We start from the raw sequence: 22,568 nt of genomic DNA, 5'->3' as shown, positions 1-22,568 counted from the left end.
CTGTTAATGAAGTCGCAAATCGAGCCGCCATGAAGTCGTGTAGAAATATTGTAACTTTACAGCTGCGGCAGTGTGAACCAAGCCTTAGACCAAAATGGTCCAAGTCTCACTGTAAGGCTTAATGTACACGGGACGTTTTACAACTTTCTCTGAATGATTTCACTTGACAGATGTTAAACAATGTTTAAAAACATCAGTTTTGCCGCATTTACATGCCGCGTTTGCATTTAGAAGCGTTTTTTTTAAATAGTAAAAATTTATAAACGCCTGTAAACAAAACGTGGCTAAATGCGAGTTACCGCGTTTACAAGATGCAGGCATTTGGTGTTTCAAATGCTTCTAAACATCCATCCTGAACGCATTTTTTCTCTTTCCAAAAATGCTTCCAAACGCAACTGCCTGGAAACGACTATAAATGACCCTGTGTGCATGTACTGATAAAAATAACAGAGGAGAGTTCGGGAGAATTTGGGAAAAAAAAACGCCCAACTGCTCCTAAACGTCCGTTTACCAGCAGCGGTGTACATGAAGCCTAAATAACCAAAAGTGAACTGTGTGTCAACTAAACCAAAACAATGAGCTGGTAATAAGTGCAACACATAAAAAATGTAGCATTCTCTTAATAGACTGCAATGGCCAAATTTATTTAGGCTTCATGTACACGGAACGTTTTTACAACCTCTCCTGAACGATTTAACTTGACAGATAAAAACCCCGTTTCACGGTTCCCGACCGGCGCACGCCGATGTACGTCGGCAGAATGGCACGGGCAGGCATATTGGTGTATAGGCACGTCTCTTTAATGCCGCCCTGCCATCGCGAGCGCCGCCGCTGGCGCACTCACGTTCTGGTCGGGACCCTTGTGAGTCCGGTCGGGGGGACTTGATCGTCTCACGGGGTGGCTAATGGAGAAATGCCGTAAACAGCATTTCCCCATTCTGCCTAGCAACTAGTGACGCTGATCTCTGCTCCATGTGATTGGAGCAGAGATCAGTATTCACTAAATGAAAGCCCAGCCCCCCCACAGTTAGTAACACACCCCTAGGAACACTTAATCCCTACACACTGCCACTCCTGGTTAACCCCTTCACTGCCAGTGTCATTTACACAGGAATCACTGCATTTAATAGCAGTGATTGCTGTATAAATGACAATGGTCTCAAAAATGTTTGATGTGTCTGCCATAATGTCGCAGTCACAATAAAAATCGCTGATCGCCGCCATTACTAGTAAAAAAAAAATTATTATTAAAAATGCCATAAAACTATCCCCTATTTTGTAAACGCTATAACTTTTGCGCAAACCAATCAATAATCGCTTATTACGATTTTTTACCAAAAATATGTAGAAGAATACTTATCAACCTAAACTGAGGGACAAAAAATGTTTTTTTAATATATTTTTGGGGGATATTTATTATAACAAAAAGTAAAAAATAATGGGTTTTTTTTTCAAAATTGTCGCTCTATTTTTGTTTATAGCGGCAAAAAATAAAAACCACAGAGGTGATCAAATAGCACCAAAAGAAAGCTCTATTTGTGGGAAAAAAAGGACGCCAATTTTGTTTGGGAGCAACATCGCACGACTGCGCAATTGTCAGTTAAAGCGACGCAGTGCCGAATCGAAAAAAGTGGTCTGGTCTTTGACCAGCAAAATGGTCAGGGGCTGAAGTGGTTAAAATGTCAGTTTTGTCGCTTTTTCATTTAGAAGCGTTTGGAAAAAAAAATATATTTTTTCAAAATAGCCGGAAAAAAACCCCCACCTGTAAACGAAACGCGGCTAAACACTGGTACCACGTTTAGCGCTTGAAACGTTGGAAACATCAGCGTCTGAACTCATTTTTTGTCTTCAAATAAAGTCTATACATGCAACTCCCTAAAAACGACAATAAATGAACCAGTGTACATGTACACAAAGATAACATTGGATGAGTTCAGGGGCAGCTGAAAAAAGCTTCCAACTGCCTCTGAACATTTGTTTACCAGCAGCAGTGTACATGAGGTCTATATGCTCCATTAAAATATGCAAAAAGTGCACGGAAAATGTGCCGTTTGGTGCAGGTTTTGGAAATATGCTGCAAACCTGCATCGCGCTTGTGGTGCCATTAATTGTGCAGGTGTTAATGCAGGTTGCAATGCACGTTTGCAGCGTAGCAAATGTGCGATACAAAATTTGCCAAAAAAGATTTTGCAACATCTTGTGCCATTTGTCATGTATAGAGCAGCATATTCAAGTGAATGGGCGGCCGTAAGCATGACCAGTGGAAACGCTCCAAAACGTGCAAAAAAACATGCAAGCAGGAGCTCGAGTTTTTGCTATGCTCAGATGTGAACCCAGCCTTAAATAGGATTATATATTCCTAATATGTGCCTGCTGTACCATGTACTTGTATGAAAAAGCATCCTGTTCTCTTTGTATTAATTCTTCTGTGTGAAATCTCTGGTGTTCCTGCTAGTCCCTCTGCTTTTCTATTAGAAACTGACCACAGTAGGCATGAGAGCTCAGCGTTGTTAGTTCTTTAGCTATGCTGGGAACTTCGCTCCAATGATCTCCTCCAATGATCAGACTTGTCCTGACATGCCCCCGCTGCACAACCATTTACTAGGAAGTCCAGTGTTCTGTTGTTTCTCTCCCCCCCCCCCCCCCCCCCCCCAGCTCTAATGCAGCTGAGAACAGAGGGAACTGAGGAAATGTGATCATGTCATGTGGGCCACGTTTTGCTATCTTTGTGCCAATTTCTACAGAAGTCCCTTCTATAATGGCTGTAACCAGTCTTGGATGGGAATATGGAGTATCTCCATAAACACAAAAAGGCCCTCCAAGTTGGTCTTAAACCTCACAGTAAAAGAGGAATAAGCCTAGCGAATGATAAAAAAAAAATAAGCGCATAGCCCCATTTGCTCCGTGGCTGATTCAGTTTCACAGTTTAGGCAGCTCGATGTAGCGGTCTTGGGGGGTTGAAAACCACGCCGTTTTTTCTTCTCTCCCTAGAGAGCCCAGGACGGATCAGAGCAGTGGCATACGAACTGCGGCTGACCAATCAGAACCACTTTGATATGACCTGGCATCCTTAGGGAAAGAAGAGGAAGAGCAGCGTGGTTTTCAAACCCCAGGACTGCTACACTCAAGGAGGTAAGTCCATATGGTGTTCACATTTTTCAGAAAAGGTGAACAAACATTTTAACGTACTCCTTTACATAAAATGATCTAGATTTCTCCTTAAAGTTGAGACTCTGGTGTCTCAAATGTAATTTTCACATCACATCACTGTAATCTTGTTCGGTTTTTTTTATGGAACAAATATGCTGTATTCTAAAAAAAAAAAAAAAAGATTTATTATTGTATGTGTACATTGTGTGTTATAGTATAGCTGGGCACAATAGTGCATACACAATTTTCTCTAATACAACAGCGCCACCCAGTGGCAACAAACCGATGCTCCCTCATCTGCCTTTAATGTTTATTTTTACCTACAGTGCACTTTAATATGAGTGTTTTTCACATTTTATGGGGTAATGTGGGCTTTTCTTTACTTTCCTGGCTAAAGATGTGACAGTAGTGACAGTCTATACCAGTACAGACTCATGAATCACCCCATTCCATTCAATGCCAGATTTATTGTGGTCAGATGACAGCTAATAAAAAAATAAATAAAATGTTAATGGCTATTACTTTTCTGCATTAAATTGAGCAGAACATTGAGAAATGTCTAAGCAGGTGAACGTAATGTCTGTGTGGCGACTGCTGGGTGGGGATGAGGCAGTAAATTGACTTGGTAAGGATGGAAGTTCACAAAATAAGAGACATTAGATACATGAATTACAAAAATAATATACTTATTATGTCAGCAATAGTTTTTGGTGCCTGGAAAGGTTTTTTTTTTTTAACAAAGTTTATAACATTGACTCCTAGCACCAACATGTTAACCACTGTCAATATTTAGGAATTGAAAGGCCGTGTTAAGTAAATGTATTTTTTTTTTTCCAAAAAGAGACGCTATGCTGCTAGTTCCTGTTTTTCGTTGAAATCTTCCACTCTCCGATGCGCCCCCCCCCCCAACTTTGGCATGGCAGGGGTTAATAGAGCCAAGGAACTTTTTTATGCACTTATCAAGAGTGCCGACTTTGCCCTTCTATGGTTTCCATGAATGAAACGCAATCTTCAAATTAATATTTTAACTAAAACAAGAGCCAACAGCACAAGGGACACATCGCATTTACTGTAAGTAATGTCCCTAGTGCAGATTTTGTTTTCTTTTTTCACTAATCTTAGGATATAAGGGAATAGAATGCAAGCTAGACAGAATTGTTTCTAGCCTCCCTATCATGTTACACATACATTATTGCTTGTTTGAATGATTTGAGGAACACAAATAGGTATTGCCTCCAAATGCTCTAGATCCCAATCCATCGTAGCATCTGTTGGATGTGTTGAAAAAAAATTCCAATCCATTGAGGCCCCCACTTCACAATGTACTGACGGCTTGTTGCCAGATAACACAGCCTTTAGAGGTCTAGTGGCGTCCATGCTGCAACATATCAGGGTTGTTGTGGCAGCAAAAGTTGGACCTACTAAATTTTAGGTGGGGCATAATAATGGTTTGGCTGATTGGTTTATGCACATATTGTACAATATATATATATATATATATATATATATATATATATATATATATATATATATATATATACATATACACACACACACACACACACACATATATACACACACACATATATACACACACACACACACACACACTGTTTACCTGCCAAAGGATTGATAATTCTCTGCACATTCACCAATGCCTGCCAGACTTCAATCAATTTCCAACTTGTTAAAAGGACAATACCACTTGCCAACCACATAATGGTGTTTATATGACGGCAAAGTGGCTCTCCTGTGCCGGATCATGTACCTAATACACAATCCAGCACTTCCGGGTGGGGGTGCATGCGTGCCACTTGTGCTGTGATTAGTCACAGCACAAGCATATCAGCAGGTGCAGGCCAATGGATGACCACCGGCACCCTCTGATCGGTGTCAAGATGGACAGAACACAGCTTTGCCTATGTAAACAAGGCAGAGCACTATCCTATCAGCGAGGATAGACTGGATTTTGTTGCCCTACAAAGCAGGGAATAAAAACCGGCACTTCCCTTACTAAAATCACCACATAGTAAAAACAAAAACACTGGTTTGGCACATATTTAACCCTTTGTTTGCCCTAGATGTGTAATCCCTTCCCAGCCAATGTCATTAGTATAGCGACAGTGTATATATGTAGCACTAATCACTGTATTAGTGTCACTGGTTCACACAAAGTGTCAAAAGCGTCAGTTAGTGTCAGATTGTCTACCACATCAACGCAGTCCCGCAATAAGTTGCCGATTGCCACCATTGCTAGTATAAAAAAATAACAAAAAACTCCAGTATATATACCATAGTTTGTAAACGCTATAAATATTGCACAAACCAATTAATATGCTTATTGGGTTTTTAGTTACCACATATATGTAGCAGAAGTCATATTCAAAAAATCGATTTTTGCTATTTTTTTTTATTGTTTTATAGCGGAAAGTAAAAAAATATTTTTTGCTTTTTCAAAATTGTTGGCATTTTATTTATGTATGCATGACTGTGCAATTGTCAGTTAAAGTAACGCAGCGCCGTATAGCAAAAAATGGCCTGGTCATGAGGGGGACAAATCTTCTGGAGGTCAACAAACAGCAGCAGCATGGGTCATCTCTTAGCTCTCTCCCTTAGCATGTTTATTGCCAGCACATGTGAACTGCTGTAGAGCCTAAGTAAACCTTAGTCTAGGTTCACACCCATGCATTTATTTGTACAGTGTGCAAAAACGCACTACAGTCTAGTTGACATGTTTTCCTATGTGCTTTTCAACTGCTGCATTTTTGGAAAGGGTCAGGGACTTCTTTTCCCCACAGCAGATTGTACTTTGTGTTGTGAAAGCATTGTGTTTTTGATGCAATTTTGTTCTCCTTAACAAATTGTGAAAAGCCGGTTGTTCAGGAGCATCCTTAACAACCGATGATCCCCGCTGACAGCTGAATGTAAAAAAAAAAAAAAAAAAAGGAGAATTGCCGGCAAAGAAATAATGAGGGAAAAAAAAACGGCGTGCCCTATCCATACCAGGCCATATGGAGGAAAAAAATAAAATGGCGTGGGGTCCCCCCCAAAATCAATACCAGGCCCTTATTCGAGCACACAGCCTGGAAGGACAGGAAGAAAAAGGGGTGGGGGGGGAGAGAGACAAGTGAGCGCCCCTTCTCATTCACTAAAGAATGTGTCAATAGTAAATGAGTTATTTTAGAACTGTCAGACGGTGGAGCTGTCAGATGGTGGGAGTGGACTTGCATTTGTCCATATGATCTCTGCTAAACAGGAGGATTAGACTAGACTCTGATCTCCTCTTCAACAGAAATCACTTGTTTCAAAGACAAGGCTGAATGAAGCTAGGAAAAAAAACTTTTCTCTGGGAAAGGTAGCTATTTCAGTCTTTAAGAGTCTTTAAAAGAGATTTAAGTAACATTTTATCTTTAATGTGAGACAAAAGCTAGCAATTTAAAGTATAGCTATCCACCCTATAAAGTGCAGCAGCCATTTAATTAACATTCGGTAACTTGAAATGGTAAAAAAAACAAAAAAAAAACTTGAATGTCTCTGTAAGATTTTACCTTGTAAGGCTTTCTAATCTCATCAGTGTCTTCAAAATTGTTCAGTGAAGAGTGGTACTGGTTGGGTTTTCCTCTGTAATACGCACCCTGCAATAACCAAAGAATGGAGCATAACATAAAATACATGAGATAAAGTGTGGTATATTTGTACAGAGTACCGTGTCATAACACAATATCTGATTTACTTGAAAGGACAACTATATCTTTGGCACAGCTGTCATTTAATCAATTGCCCCCATGCCCCTGACTACAGCACAGTAGATCAAATACTCGCCTTCTTTTTGAAAAGTATTTAAGCTGATGGGGGGAATTGAATAAAGGACAGTAGAGTAGAAAAGGTACATATATCTTTTAGAGCAATAGAGATTGGTGTTTAAAACGTATTTAAGATTTATTGTATACTACTAAGGAAGTCTGCAGGACCTACATCATCTTGCAATTGAGTTTCTTTTGGTGCCAGAATTTCATTGCTTCAGAATGGGATTGCAAGTCCTTGGTGCAAAGGTTCCTGCTGCTGGATAAGAAGAGCATGCCGAATAGAAAGGAATTAGTCTTGGGGCTTCAACGTTTTTCGGATTAAAACTGAAGTTTTGATGTGGCTTTTTTTTTTTTTGGGGATAATTACATTGTTCCAGTCTTGACCAACATAAGCATGTGCCTTACCTAGTCGATTCCTAAGGTAAGGGGATCCCTTGAAGGCTGGCACACACACTGGAGGCGCTGGTTATACTGAATCTGCCTGGGGTTATCCAAATAATCGATAAACACTTGCATCATTAAGATTTACTTACCAAAGATCACAATATGATATCTATGGCTTTGTCCCTGGTGGTTGTCCCTTGAGCCAAATGTGGACAGTTTCTATAGTCCCTTGTGCGTTCATTGGCTGTTACTGTGGACTTTTTGGTGATTATAGGTTTGAGATGATATATTTTTTTTTATATTCTGACCCATGTTTTATGGTGACCTATCGAAGATATTCAAATACATTTTTTCCCTTGAAGATTTACAAAAAATAAATTGAAACGTGTTGTCTTCCTCTGGCAGGGGGTCTTTCATGAATAAATTGTATTGGTGAATCTATATGTATGATCCGCCCTGGCAGTGGGCATATGGGTATTGTGATGTGTCAGGGTCACCTTTTTGGTGAATGTATCAGGATGTCAGGGGTTGAACTGGATGGACTTGTGTCTTTTTTCATCCAGACTATGTAACTAAATGTCATTTTAAAAACAACTTTTGTATAAATAAAAAATGTATTGTTTTATACAACTTCTTTCTTCTTTGCCGCGAAAAGAGTGGGAGAATACTGTATTGTTTGAAGTACTTTGCAGCCTGCAATCCCAGCTATAGGTCTAGAATTGAGGTGCGGCTTCCCTTCTGGACACTGATAAGAACAGATATTACGCCTGATCTCAGCCAAAAGGACAAAAAAAATAGGATTTTTTTTTTATCATACTTACCTGTAAAATCCTTTTCTTTGAGTACATCACAGAGTGAGGCTATTATTCCTTACTTACCGAGTTATACTCCATCTCCAGGTGATTGGACACTGGTAGACCAAAGGTCTTTAGCCAGGAAGTGATCCCCTATATAAACCCTCCCATACAGGAAGTACTTTAGTTCTGTAGCAAGCACTTAATCCTCAAAAAGAGGGGAAGGATTTCTGTGTCCCATGTTGCGAAAAGCCCAGGAGGTCCCTACACCCCTGGTAGAATGAGCTCTCACCCTACAGGAAGGAGCTTTACGTTTCAGACTGTGGGCCTCAATGACCAACTGATGGAGCCAATGGGAAATGGAAGCCTTGAAAGCTGCCTGCACATTCCTGGGTCCTTCTGGTATAACAAAAATGGAGTCTGATGCTCGGATCTCTGCAGATCTAGACAAATAAACACTGACTGCGAGCACTACTTCCAAGGAGTGCAGTCGTTTTGCTTCAGCCAAATGAGACTGAGAGAGAAAAGTAGGCAAACTAATATCAATATCTTGATTCAAATGAAAGGCCGACACCAACTTAGGCAAGAAGGCTGGAACAGGTCCTAACACTACCCTGTTGTGGGGAAGGATCAAGTATGCACAAAAGGGCCGCCAACTCCGACACCCTTCTAGCCGAGGTGATGCCCATCAGGAAGGCTAGCTTGCGTGACAGCAAGACTAATGGAAATTCCTTGATAGGCTGTTTCTGTAACACAGACAGTACCAGGTTTAAGGCTGGATTCACACCTATGCATTTTTAGTTGCTTTTTGCAGATTTGCACTACCATAGGAAACCATGTTAAATGGACTGTAGTGCAAATCTGCAAAATGCACTAAAAATGCATAGGTATGAAACCAGCTTAAGTCTCAAGGACACATAAGCAACCTAATAGGGGGAAGCGAACAAGTTACCCCCTGCATAAAGGTCCAGATCAGTGAATGGGAGGCTAAGGGCCTTTGGAAGAAGAAAGGCCAAAATCTATCTCCTGATTGTACGCATTTATGTATGCATTTCAAGGTCAATAAGCACACAGGCATGTACCCCCAGGCAAACAAGCACCCAGGCAAATAAGCCCATATGCATGTAGTCCTATGCAAATAATCACATAAGTACAGTATCTCACAAAAGTGAGTACACCCCTCACATTTTTGTAAATATTTTATTCTATCTTTTCATGTGGCAACACTGAAGAAATGACACTTTGCTACAATGTAATGTAGTGAGTGTACAGCTTGTATAACAGTGTAAATTTGCTGTCCTCTCAAAATAACTAAACAACCAACCATAAATGTCTAAACCACTGGCAACAAATGTGCATACACCCCTAAGTGAAAATATCCAAATTGGGCCCAATTAGCCATTTTTCCTCGCAGGTGTCATGTGACTCGTTAGTGATACAAGGTCTCAGGTGTGTATGGGGGGCAGGTGTGTTAAATTTGGTGTCTCACTCCTCATACTAGTTACTGTGAGTTCAACATGGCACCTCATGGCAAAGAATTCTGAGGAGTTGAAAAAAAAAAAAAAATTGTGGCTCTACATAAAGATGGCCTAGGCTATAAGAAGATTGCCAAGACCATGAAACTGAGCTGCAGCACGGTTGCCAAGACCATACAGTGGTTTAACGGACAGGTTCCACTCAGAACAGGCCTTGCCATGGTCGACCAAAGAAGTTGAGTGCATGTGCTGTGTGTCATATCCAGAGGTTGTCTTTGGGAAATGAGTGCTGCCAGCATTGCTGCAGAGGTTGAAGGGGTGGGGGGGGGGGGGGGGCAGCCTGTCAGTGCTCAGACCATATGCCACACACTCCATCAAATTGGTATGCATGGCTGTCATCCCAGAAGGAAGCCTCTTCTAAAGATGATGCACAAGAAAGCCCGGAAAACTGTTTCCCGAAGACAAGCAGACTAAGGACATGGATTACTGGAACCATGTCCTGTAGTATGATGAGACCAAGATAAACTTATTTGGTTCAGATGGTGTCAAGCATGTGTGTCAGCAACCAGGTGAGGAAACAAAGAAAAGTGTGTTTTGCCTACAGTTAAGCATGGTGGTGGGAGTGTCACGGTCTGGGGCTGCATGAGTGCTGCTGGCACTGGGGAGCTACAGTTCATTGAGAGAACCATGAATGCCCGCATGTACTGTTACATACTGAAGCAGAGCAGGATCCCCTCCCTTCGGAGACTGGGGGGCAGGGCAGCATTCCAACACGATAACGACCCCAAACACACCTCCAGGACAACCACTGCCTTGTTAAAGTAGCTGGGGTAAAGGTTATGAACTGGCCAAGCATGTCTCCAGACCTAAACTCTATTGAGCATCTGTGGGGCATCCTCAAAGTGAAGGTGGAGGAGCTCAAGGTCTCCAACATCCTCCAGCTCCGTTAAATCATCATGGAGGAGTGGAAGAGGACTCCAGTGGCAACCTGTGAAGTTCTGGCGAACTTCATTCCCAAGACGGTTGAGGCAGTGCTGGAAAATGATGGTGGACACACAAAATATTGACATTTTGGGCCCAATTTGGACACTTTCACTTAAGGGTGTACTCACTTTTGTTGACAGCTGTTTAGACATTAATGGCTGTGTGTTGGGTTCTTTTGAGGGGACAGCAAATTTACACTGTTATACAAGATGTACACTCACTACTTTACATTGTAGCAATTTAGTGTTGTCACATGAAAAGATAGAATAAAATATTCACAAAAATGTGAGGGGTGTACTCACTTTTGTGAGATATTGTATGTAGCCCCAGGAAAACAAGTACATATGTATACAGCTTATTGTAAATAAACATACGTATGCAGTACAGATGAAAACATACCAGCATCTATTTAAGCAATATGCATCTATGGAAGCATGTGCTTATGCAACTATGCATTTAGGCAAAATATAAAAGCGTGCGCTGTACACACGCATTCATGCAACATATGCTAATGGAAACAAGCATTTTCACAATAAGCAAGCATTTGTTTATGAAACATTACGCAACATATATCTATGCAGACATGTATAAACATGCATCTTCATGCGATCACGTATCCCAATGCGATCATGTTTCTTTATGCCAGTGTTTCTCAATTCCAGTCCTCATGGCCCACTAACAGGTCATGTTTTTAGGATTTCCCTTAGATGAAACAGCTGGGGTAATTACTAAGGCAGTGAAACTGATCAAATCACCTGTGCAAAATAATGGAAAGCCTGAAAACATGACCTGTTAGTGGGCCATGAGGACTGGAATTGAGAAACACTGCTTTATGCGATCAAGTATCTAGCTCCCAACTGTCCTGGATTTCGAGGGACTGTCCCTCATTTTGGTCTCATCTATATAACTGTATATAAAATGCACTTTTTATCTACCAAAGAGTGTTTCTCAGCACTAAACCTTTCATCTGATTTCTAAATTGCTGCATTTGTAAATTCCAAAAGCCAATATAAAGGAATAATAGTGGTAAAAAAGCACTTGTGGGTTTAACCAATATTTTGTTTTGTACAATTTTCCTTTAAGGGGGCGTGGCAAGAGGTATGTCCTATACCTATAAAAAGGTGATGGGAACGTATGGCTCCACCCTCAGAAGATGTCAATATGACGAAACGCGTCAGGGTGGAACCATACGATACTAGCACAGCAGGATTGACAGGAGAGAAGGAGGAGAGGTGTCCAGACCGGGAGCTATCAGCGGGGAACAACTCACAGCTGAGGGCGGTAGGACTATCCTTCAACCTTGTTGATTCAACAAGCTGTATATATAAGAACCAATGCTCTGAAAGATTTTATGTGTGTGAGTGCAATGTTTGACTTTTTTTTTTAATTAAATAAAGCATTTTGTTGTGTGATGGAATTATACTATATGCGTTTTTTATGATTACCCTTCTCTGAGATCTTGAACGCATGACATATAACGGTGATGGAGACCTGAACTAAGAACCAACAAGAGTTTCCGATAAGGCTTGTGTAACCAGGTGAGTCTGGTAAGAGTAATACCAAAGGGGGACTTCTCACTATCACAGATCCTCCGGTGTGTTGTGTGTGTGGGAGTGCACGCGTGGAGGTGTATTTCGGGCAGAGGTGCGATATATGTCAAAAGTCTAAAGAACTGTATCAGATCTCTCCCAGATTGAAATTTACCATCAGGGGATAACAATTGAATATTGGAGATGGACTACATGATTGGATACAGATTTTGAATTTATGGACTAAATGCACACTATGAGTTCATGCATGATTATTTTGGATTTCCTGATCATCTATTGCACTTAATAATCATTTCTTGTAAATGTAGTATTATGCGCTGTTTTTTCTATTGGTGGATTAATCTATCGTTTGATGTATTGATTCATTTTATAGATTTTTGTGATACTGAGTGGGTTTTATTTGATATAAAATCTTATTTAAAGCAGCTGCTGAATAGGAGTAAAATAAATTCCGCAGTCCCCAGAAGAAAAAAACACAATTTTGGGGTGTAAGCGCTTGTGTTTGTGCATCTAACCGGGCGGTTGTTATATGTAACAAAGTTGGATAAGATCGTATGTCCTATACCTGCATACTTTTGCTGATATGTGTCCCTCATTCTCATCTCAAAAAGTAGTGAGGTATGCTACAGAGCTGTCAACAACACTTTAAGGTGAACTGTTAACCATCCAGTGGTGTATCAACTTACAGTTGTACAGCCCCCCTGGATCAGTAAATATGCAGCATATAATCACGACTTGTCTTTCACTTAGTTCTCCCATAGTAAGTACTCACACCTTGTTAGTATCCATGTGCTGCTGCTATGTCTCAGAAGGCCTACTGAACCTGTCGCTACATGGCCAACCTTCCTGCCTATATAAAAATAGGCCATACTGAGTGAGCCTGTACCCTCTAGTGGCTGAGGAGAAACAGCAGTGTAAGAGTACATAGCATGATTAAACAGCACACTGCTCCCAGTGGCCATCTGGTGGCAGATAGTCAGAACACTTTTTTTAAACTGCAAACAAATGTAGACTTACCATTCCTGCTGCAGGACTCTGAACATAACAGGAGTCCAATCTTCACCCATCACAGCGAGCTTTGTCATAAAAGCCCTTCAGAGACTGGGTAACCCCTTAATCTGGGGTCTACTCCCCTGGACCTGTATAGCACCCTGCCGGAAAGAACCCTGGTCAGAACAAACACTGCGCAGGGTTCCATTACACAAGGTCCAGCGCCGTAAGGCTGCATTACAGGCAAACCTCGAAGAATCTTTTCTCCTTCCAATGAGGCTTGGGTAGCACGCATTTTGTCTGACAGCTTTTCCGAATGGACCTTCAAGTATGCTGCAAGAGCACATGTATCACATCAGTGACCACCACCTTACAGACACTGGGGAAACTGAGGTACTTCCTGTGTAGGAGGGGTTATATAGACTTGTCTTTTGGGTGTGCCTGTATTTTGGGTGTGTCTTTTGGGTGTGCCTGTATCCATTCACCTATAGGTTGGGTTTAACCCAGATAGTAATTACTATAGCTGCTCTGTGTCCCGTGATGTACGAAAGAAAAACAATATATAATGTTTGGGGGTTCTAAGCACTTTCTAGTAAAAAAAAATATTTTAACTTGTAAATACCAAATCTCAGAAAGAGGCTCGGTCCTTAAAGTGGTTGTAAACCCTTAGAAACCACTTTGACCTACAGGTAAGCCTAGATTAAGGCTTACCTGTAGGTCCAAGAAATATCTCCTAAACCTACACGGTTTAGGATATATTTACTAAAAGACAGTCACAGCTGTCTACGGCGCATGCACCGTAGACAGCGGCACGCAGGCGCACTATCGCCGTTAGCAGCATGGCACTGATAGCGGCGATATGCCGTTAGTGGCGGCTCCCGTGCGCATGCGCAGGAGTGACGTCATCGTTCGGAAGAAGATGGATGCTCCGGACTACAGGGGACAGCGGCGGCATCGCTGGCTCCTGCGCCAGGTAAGTGACACATAATGGGCTACTATGCAAGCACCGCCCAGGGGTCTAAGGTGCATGGGGAGCCCCTGAAGTCTCCCCCCCCAGCAGGGGGAAACGCATGTGGACACTAGACAGAGCAGGGGATCAGAGTGGCAGATGGGGAAAATAACGGGAACTGATCTTTTGTAGTTCACCCTGCAGCTTCTGAAAGTCGGCTGCAGGGTGAGCCACAAAAAAAAAGAGATTCTAGCCATTTCCCCCACCCACAGCACTGATCATGATTGGATTTCACTCGCTGCCTGGGCCCCCCTCCTGCATCGCTGTTGACATTCCTCCTCTCCCAAAGCCAGAAGCTGCAGGCACACAGGGAGATTCACAAGATATTCTGGATGGAGCGTGAGGAAGGGGCCAGTAAAAAATGTAATTTAACGGCCATTTCCTGTTCTAACTGAACACAGTGAGTGATCAGTACCGATCATCCACTGTATTCATTCATAACTGAAGCATAGTAAACAGTGTTCACAATCCTTCCGTTTATTAATAAATAGTAGCCTCTGTCCCCTGGTAATTCATCTGCAGTGCAGCTGAGGCTGCAGAGACAGGGACTGGGGAATGTTTCCACAGCACCGTTCTCGGTCTCAAAAGTGAGACATCAGGGGTCTGTTTAGACCCCTGATATGTCACCAAAGACCCCGCAATAGCGCTGTGAAAAAAATACAAAATATACATTACATTAAAATGAATTAAAAATTGTAATTAAAAAAAAAGAAAATTAATTGTAAACAATCAGAAAAATTATTAATCACACCAACAGCCAAACCCAATTTGTAGCATAATTTAGCCACAGCACGCTATGTGCGACTCGGGTCATCATCTCCCTGGTAGGGGCCCTAGTGCATTACTTTGCGCAGGGGTCCGTGATGCTATTAAGGCGGCACTGCATAAAGAATGGGCCCATCCAGGATGATCAAAAAGCAGTCAAAAGCAAATAGATGGGAGACACAGCCTGAACCATGGTCTAACAAGGAAAATAAGCTCATCTTGGTGAGTTGGGGCCAGACAAACTGACTGAGCACAATGATCTGGTTGTGAAAAGGATCAAAATTGCTCTAAGCTGGTCAGTAGAAGGTCCTAGGTCTCAACTCCTGATTCCATTACAGGCCCAGACATGTTACAAAAACCAGAATAGTACAAAAAAGCTAGCCAATATAACTGGCCTTTGCAGCATTGGAGGGAAACGTATGTCAAAAAAAGGCGAAGGAAAAATCCAAACTCTACTTACTTGACCAGCCTGCGACCAATCAAATTAACCTGTCAAACAGTATGCGTTAAAAACAGGGGTTTAGTCGGCACACATTTGCAAATACAGTGGGGCAAAAAAGTATTAAGTCAGCCACCAATTGTGCAAGTTCTCCCACTTAAAAATATGAGAGGCCTGCAATTGTCATCATAGGTATACCTCAACTATGAGAGACAAAATGTGGAAACAAATCCAATCCCATTGTGTAATTTTTTAAAGAATTTATTTGCAAATTATGGTGGAAAATAAGTATTTTGTCAATATCAAAAGTTCATCTCAATACTTTGTTATATATCCTTTGTTGGCAATGGCAGAGGTCAAACGTTTTCTGTAAGTCTTCACAAGGTTGTCACACACTGTTGCTGGTATGTTGGCCCATTCCTCCATGCAGATCTCCTCTAGAGCAGTGATGTTTTGGGGGCTGTCGCTGTGCAACACGGACTTTCAACTCCCTCCAAAGGTTTGCTATGGGGTTGAGATCTGGAGACTGGCTAGGAAATTGAAATGCTTCTTACGAAGCCACTCCTGTGTTGACCGGGCGGTGAGTTTGGGATCATTGTCATGCTGAAAGACCCAGCCATGTTTAATCTTCAATGCCCTTGCTGACTTGAGGTTTGCACTCAAAATCTCACGATACATGGCTCCATTCATTCATGTACATGGATCAGTCGTCCTGTTGCCTTTGCAGAGAAACAGCCCCAAAGCATGATGTTGCCACCCCCATGCTTCACAGTAGGTATGGTGTTCTTTGGTTGCAACTCAGCATTCTCTCGCCTCCAAACACGACGAGTTGTGGTCTACCAAACAGTTCTACTTTGGTTTCATCTGACATCTGACCATATGACAATCTCCCAATCCTCTTCTGGATCATCCAAATGCTCTCTAGCAAACCTCAGATGGTCCCGGACATGTACTGGCTTAAGCAGGGAGACACGTCTGGCACTGCAGGATCTGAGACCCTGGCGGCGTAGTGCGATACTGATGGTAGCCTTTGTTAAGTTGGTTCCAGCTCTCTGCAGGTCATTCACTAGGTGCAACACCCGCCCCCCCCCCTGTGTGGTTCTGGGATTTTTGCTCACCGTTCTTGTGATCATTTTGACCCTACCTACAGGGTGAGATCTTGCGTGGAGCCCCAGATCGAGGGAGATTATCAGTGGTCTTGTATTGTCCTCCATTTTCCAATTACCCGTATATACTCGAGTATAGGCCGACCCGAATATAAGCCGAGGCCCCCAATTTACCCCCAAAAAAACTGGCAAACTTATTGACTCGTGTATAAGCCGAGGGTGAGACATGCCTGTCCATCCCTGTGTGTGTGTCCGTCCATCCCTGTGTGTCCGTCCATCCCTGTGTGTCCGTCCATCCCTGTGTGTCCGTCCATCCCTGTGTGTCCGTCCATCCATCCCTGTGTGTGTGTGTGTCCATCCATCCATCCATCCCTGTGTGTGTGTGTCTCCATCCATCCATCCATCCATCCCTGTGTGTGTGTGTCTCCATCCATCCATCCATCCATCCATCCCTGTGTGTGTGTGTCTCCATCCATCCATCCATCCATCCCTGTGTGTGTCTCCATCCGTGTGTGTGTGTGTGTGTGTGTGTGTGTGTGTGTGTGTGTGTGTGTGTGTGTGTGTGTGTGTGTGTGTCCAGCCTACCTTTGTCCCGAGCCTCCGTCCCGTGCCTTGCCTCCTTGCCTCCGTCCCGTGCCGGGCCTTGCCTCCTTGCATCCGTCCCGTGTCGTGCCTTGCCCCCGTCCCGTCCCGTCCCGTGCCGTGCCGTCCCGTGCCCTCTTCGTCGGCGGCCATTGTAAGTTCAAAAGCTGCGCCGCCGCCTTCGCCTGTGATAGGCGGAACACTGAATTTCCCAGCAGCCTGTGTTCCGCCTATCACAGACGTCGTATCATCCTCGTCCGTAGTACGAGGATGATACGACGTCCATGATAGGCGGAACACAGGCTGCTGGGAAATTCAGTGTTCCGCCTATCACAGGCGAAGGCGGAGCCGGAGGCGCGGCTTTTGAATAGAATGGCCGCTGTCTGTCTGCTCGACACGCTGATCGAGCGGGCAGACAGCGATGACTCGAGTATAAGCCGAGGGGGGCACTTTCAGCCTCAAAAAAGAGGCTGAAAATCTCGGCTTATACTCGAGTATATACGGTATTGCTCCCACAGTTGATTTCTTAACACCAAGCTGCTTGCCTATTGGAGATTCAGTCTTCCCAGCCTGGTGCAGGTCTACAGTTTTGTTTCTGGTGTCCTTCGACAGCTCTTTGGTCTTCACCATAGTGGAGTTTGGAGTGTGACTGTTTGAGGTTGTGGACAGGTGTCTTTTATACTGATAAAAAGTTCAAACAGGTGCAATTAATACAGGTAATGAGTGGAGGACAGAGGAGCCTCTTAAAGAAGAAGATACAGGTCTGTGAGAGCCAGAAATCTTGCTTGTTTATAGGTGACCAAATACTTATTTTCCACCATAATTTGCAAATAAATTCTTTCAAAAATCAGACAATGTGTCTGGATTTGTTTCCACATTTTGTCTCTCATAGTTGAGGTATACCTATGATGACAATTACAGGCCTCTCTCATCTTTTTAAGTGGGAGAACTTGCACAATTGGTGGCTGACTAAATACTTTTTTGCCCCACTGTATATGCGTAAGTTACAGGCCCCACCAAGATACCGTTACCTGTACTTCCTACCTCTGACTTGTAAGAGGCTCCACAGTGGAAGCACATGCATTCTGATGGATAGATAGAGGGCAGATGGACTGGAGGAAGCCCACCCCTTTTTAAAGTTACAGGGACACACTGAACACCCAGCACTTAGCACATGTCGGGGCCCGTAGCTTACGCATGTATTTGCAAATATGTGCAGACTAAATCCCTGTTTTTAACGCATACTGTTAGACAGGTTAGTTTGCTTGGTCGCAGGCTGGTCAGTAAGTAGAGCTTGGATTTTTTCCTTGGCCCTTTTTTGAAAAACCAGAATAGGTCTTTTGATGCATCCTCAAACACTTAAAATTGGCCAATCATTCATGTCTCTGACAATTGATGAGGCAGCAGATACAGGCCTACTGGCTTATCTCCTAGTAAACAAGAGTGGCATGGCAACCCAGGAGGGAAAGATGGAAGTGTCTATTTGTGCCATAAGAGTTGGTCACATTATGCACCATTTTTCGGCAAAGCTCATTGCTTGCCTATGGCCAAGTTCAGAAAGGCATATCAGGTTAACAGCATTGCATCTTTGGAGCCAAGTAAGGAACAGGACAAGGTCTAAAAACAAGCTACAACTTCACAAAGGCTGCTATGACTCATTAATAGGTGGTATCCAAAATGATTTCACTATGCCATGCTACTAAATTCTGAAATGACGTCCCGCACCATAAAATATGATGAATATTGCCGCAGAAAAGGAAAGACTGAATATGACTACACTTCTTAGAATAAAATACAGGATATGTCTGGGTGTATCATATGTTTGTCATTATGGAACAATCAGATAATTTTTAAAGAATTAGAAATGAACTGCAATAACCTAAGACGAACATTTTTCCATACTAAATATCAATCATTTAACGTTTAGATAAACAAAGAGCTCCATTGTTTGAGGGCATATATACAGGTAAAAAAAGTGTGACCTAACTTGATATCCCAGACTCAGGCCAAATGATGACCTAACTAATTTCCATGAAAACACAGGAAGAAACTTTGTTTATTGGTTAACAAAAAACCTCATAAAATATTATAGGCTATGCCAAGGTATATAAGTCTATCTTCTGAATATGAACCCTTTTCATACAAGACTACTAAAGTCTGGCCCTGTATTCATTACAGTTGGAAAAAGAACTCTTGCAGTGAGACAAGGGTTAAATGTTTGTTTTGTGGTCAACAGTAATTGTCCCTGATCACCACCACACCAGTTTTATGATGATGCTGTGTTGCAATGGTGACAGTATGTAAAAAATAAATAAAAACTTGTGAACATTTTTTTTTTCTTTTTACATTTCTTCATTCTCCAAATAATTATGACAAAAAATGACAACTTCAAAAACGTTGGAATGCAGCACTAAATACCTTGGGAGTGTGTACTTTCCAAAAAGGGTCATTTGGGGAAGTTTTGTACTGTCTCAACATTTCTGAACCGCAAGAAATTAGGCGGTCACCAGTACATCACGACTGATCGATTTTCATATATACTGTATATCCCATAATTTGTGGATTCCATTACTTTCCTACAGACTAAATATACACTGATTTGAGTTATCACCAAAGAAAAGTACCAAAATAAATTTTGGACTAAATTTATGAAGAACTATTATTTACTTGCAAAACCTTCTAACAAAAGTGAATAAAAACTTTTTTTTTTCGTTTGTTTAGCAAAAAATCTAAATCCCAGTGGTGATTAGATAACACCAAAAAATGCTCTATTTGTGTGGAAAAAAAAAAAGGATAAAAAAAAAAAGAATTTTTAAAAACAGCTTACCTGTATAATCCTTTTCTTTGAAGTACATCAGGGGTCACAGAGCCATAGTAGTTACTATGTGGGGTTATGGGCCACCTTCAGGTGATGGATACTGGCACGCTCTAAATTAAAAAATGCACTCCCTATATAAACCCTCCCACTGGTGGGAGCACCTCAGTTTTGTAGCAAAGTAATATAGGTGTATACCAAAGAAGGGAGGGACCTCTGTGTCCCCTGATGTACTTCAAAGAAAAGGAAGTTACAGGTAAGCTGTTTTTAAAAATCCTGTTTTCTTTTCATACATCAGGGGACACAGCAATAGTAGTTACTATGTGGGATGTCACATAGCAATGCCAACTGAATGGAGGGAGATACAACAATAGTAAGGCACCAAGAGCCTAGAGGACTCATACTACAGCCTGCAGTACACTGCGCCCATGATCTTTTACATCTACTTGATAGAATCTGGTAAATGTATGGATTGAAGACCAAGTTGCAGCCTTGCAGATCTGAGCCATGGAGGCTTGGTGATGCACTGCCCAAGAAGCACTAACGGCCCTGGTGGAGTGCCTAACTGGAGGATTAATCCATGTTGCCCCCTGAATAAGTTACGAACCAACACCTTAGACACAGCTGAAAAAATGGAGGTACTCGCACCAGTGGGAGGGGATATATAGGGAGTGCCCTTTTTAATTCAGGGAGTGCCAGTGTCCATCACCTGAAGGTGGCCTATAACCCCACATAGTACCTACTATGGCTCTGTGTCCCCTGATGTATGAAAAGAAATGTAGTTTGGGTACAGTGTTGCATGACTACGCAATTGTCAAAGTGTGACAGCACTGAAAGCTGAAAATTGGCCTGGACAGGAAGGGAGTAAAAGTGCCCGGAATTGAAGTGGCTAAAGTTAAGCCCCATACACACTTTTTGATTTTCTCCTTCAGATTTACCAAAACCATATAATATGAGGTCAAACCTTAGGAGTTTAGATTTGTATGCAATCAGGCAGGCCCTTGCACTACATGGTTTTGGTAAATCCGAAGACAAAAAATCATCAGAAAATCTGATAGTGTGTATGGGGCTTTAGCCTCACACAGTAAGATTTTACAATGTGAGGGACCTAAACAATCCATTCAATTTAGACCCCAACTGGATACAGTTATTAGGTTGTCGTGTTAATCTGACAAATCAAATAAGGGTCTGTGCTGGGTAACTTCCACTGCATGTGAGAGACTGTAAGGAGCATACAGCAGATATGTTTGAGAATACATCCATGCTCCCTACTGCACCCAAGCAAGCAAAAAGTAAAGTAAAAAAAAAAGGGGGGGGGGGGTTCTCAAATCAACAGGAAGAGGTAATGGGGTGGACTGGTATACTACTACAACACAGAAAAAAAAAAAAACAGAAGCACTGAGCAGGTAGGTAGGCACGCTAATGTGGGGTTTTCTGTATGCATTGCAAGGCTTAATTTCCAATTTTGGCAGGAGTAATAATTTAAGAAAATTTAAAAGTAAGGATTTCTACCCTGTAGAAAAAATATTAACTCACCCTAAATGGAAGCCTTCCTGTTGATATTCGGAAAGGTGGCCTGCTCACCCTGGATGAACTCTGAAATTCTCTGGTTTCCTGGTACGGATGTGTATAACAGCTGCTTGAAGCGTCACTTCAAAGTACAAAGGGAACACTGTCAGCTCTGTGCAATTGATATATTTTACAGAAACACCAACAGAAAGATAAGCATCTCAAGGGATTAAACCTTTGCAGAATGAAATTTAAATTACCACCAGAGCACGTTGATAAACAATAGCATATATATTATATATATATATATATATATATATATATATATATATATATATATATATATATATATACACACACTAACACATGCGCGTGCACACACAAGGTGAGCCCAGTGTCTGCAGATTGTGACAAATTCCAGCATCATCGAACTATGTGGAGGGTTAACAACAATGCCATAATGTGATGTTCAGAGCTCTGGGCTTCAGAAATGCAAGCTTTGCGATTTGGTAGATTGGAATACACATTCTTATGAAGTTCCCACTTAATTACCAAACACCTGCACTGAATGGCATACAGGTTTTCAGCAGAGATGGCAAATTCCTGAACGCATACAGCGCTAAACACGAGCATCACCCAGTACAGCGTTCAGCCCCGTCAAGCTTCAGTGTATTTCAGCCTGCCATAGACTTTGACAGGCTGTGGGCAGTAGGGCTGGATACTGCACCAGTTATTTTCCAGCGTTTTAGTGCACCCAGACTGGACACATAGGGGCTAGATGCCTAATGTGCAAGAGCCCAACCTATATAAATTTGTCTTTGCACCTCAAGCTTCTTACTATATCATAGGGGTGCTGAAATTAATTGTAGCGTCGATGCATCACGATTTGGGTGTCCCAGATGTGGCATCGATGCTGCGACTGACATAATCGATTGGTGGGTGATGTCATCCTGACTTGCCCCCACCCCTCCTGGGAGAGAGCTCCGAGCATACTCTATAGGTGTTAAAATAACTCTGTCTTAATAAATCCTGTGTTAGAATACATTAAGTGCCCCACTGTGCTTTTTAAAAAATATGTAGTTATATACCGCATTTCAGTGTCCACGCCGCTCATGTGACTGCCCAGCTCGCCTCGCTTCTGATCTGATAGCTGCATTCAGCGCGCGGGGCTGAGAATCCCCTGTGACGTTAGCTAGGATGAGAGGAGAGA

The 22,568-nt window shown here is 42.2% G+C and overlaps 1 protein-coding gene across 2 annotated transcripts in view; it reads right to left on the bottom strand.

Moving 5' to 3' along the window:
* The window catches only part of BCLAF3 (BCLAF1 and THRAP3 family member 3), a 151,587-nt gene that overhangs the window by 6,521 nt on the left and 122,498 nt on the right, over positions 1-22,568 (bottom strand). For both annotated transcript variants that reach the window (XM_077480736.1, XM_077480737.1), the window contains 2 exons: positions 21,386-21,500; positions 6,699-6,785 (listed from right to left, as the gene is read on the bottom strand). In XM_077480736.1, the coding sequence (XP_077336862.1) occupies positions 6,699-6,785; positions 21,386-21,500 (202 nt within the window). The remainder of the gene's footprint in view (positions 1-6,698; positions 6,786-21,385; positions 21,501-22,568) is intronic.

Source organism: Lithobates pipiens, unplaced genomic scaffold (assembly GCF_037356315.1).
Source record: "Lithobates pipiens isolate NorthernLeopardFrog02 unplaced genomic scaffold, aLitPip1_a1.2 Scaffold_16, whole genome shotgun sequence".
In the NCBI taxonomy this organism is placed as follows: domain Eukaryota; kingdom Metazoa; phylum Chordata; class Amphibia; order Anura; family Ranidae; genus Lithobates; species Lithobates pipiens.
This window is presented reverse-complemented; position numbering and strand designations above follow the sequence as displayed.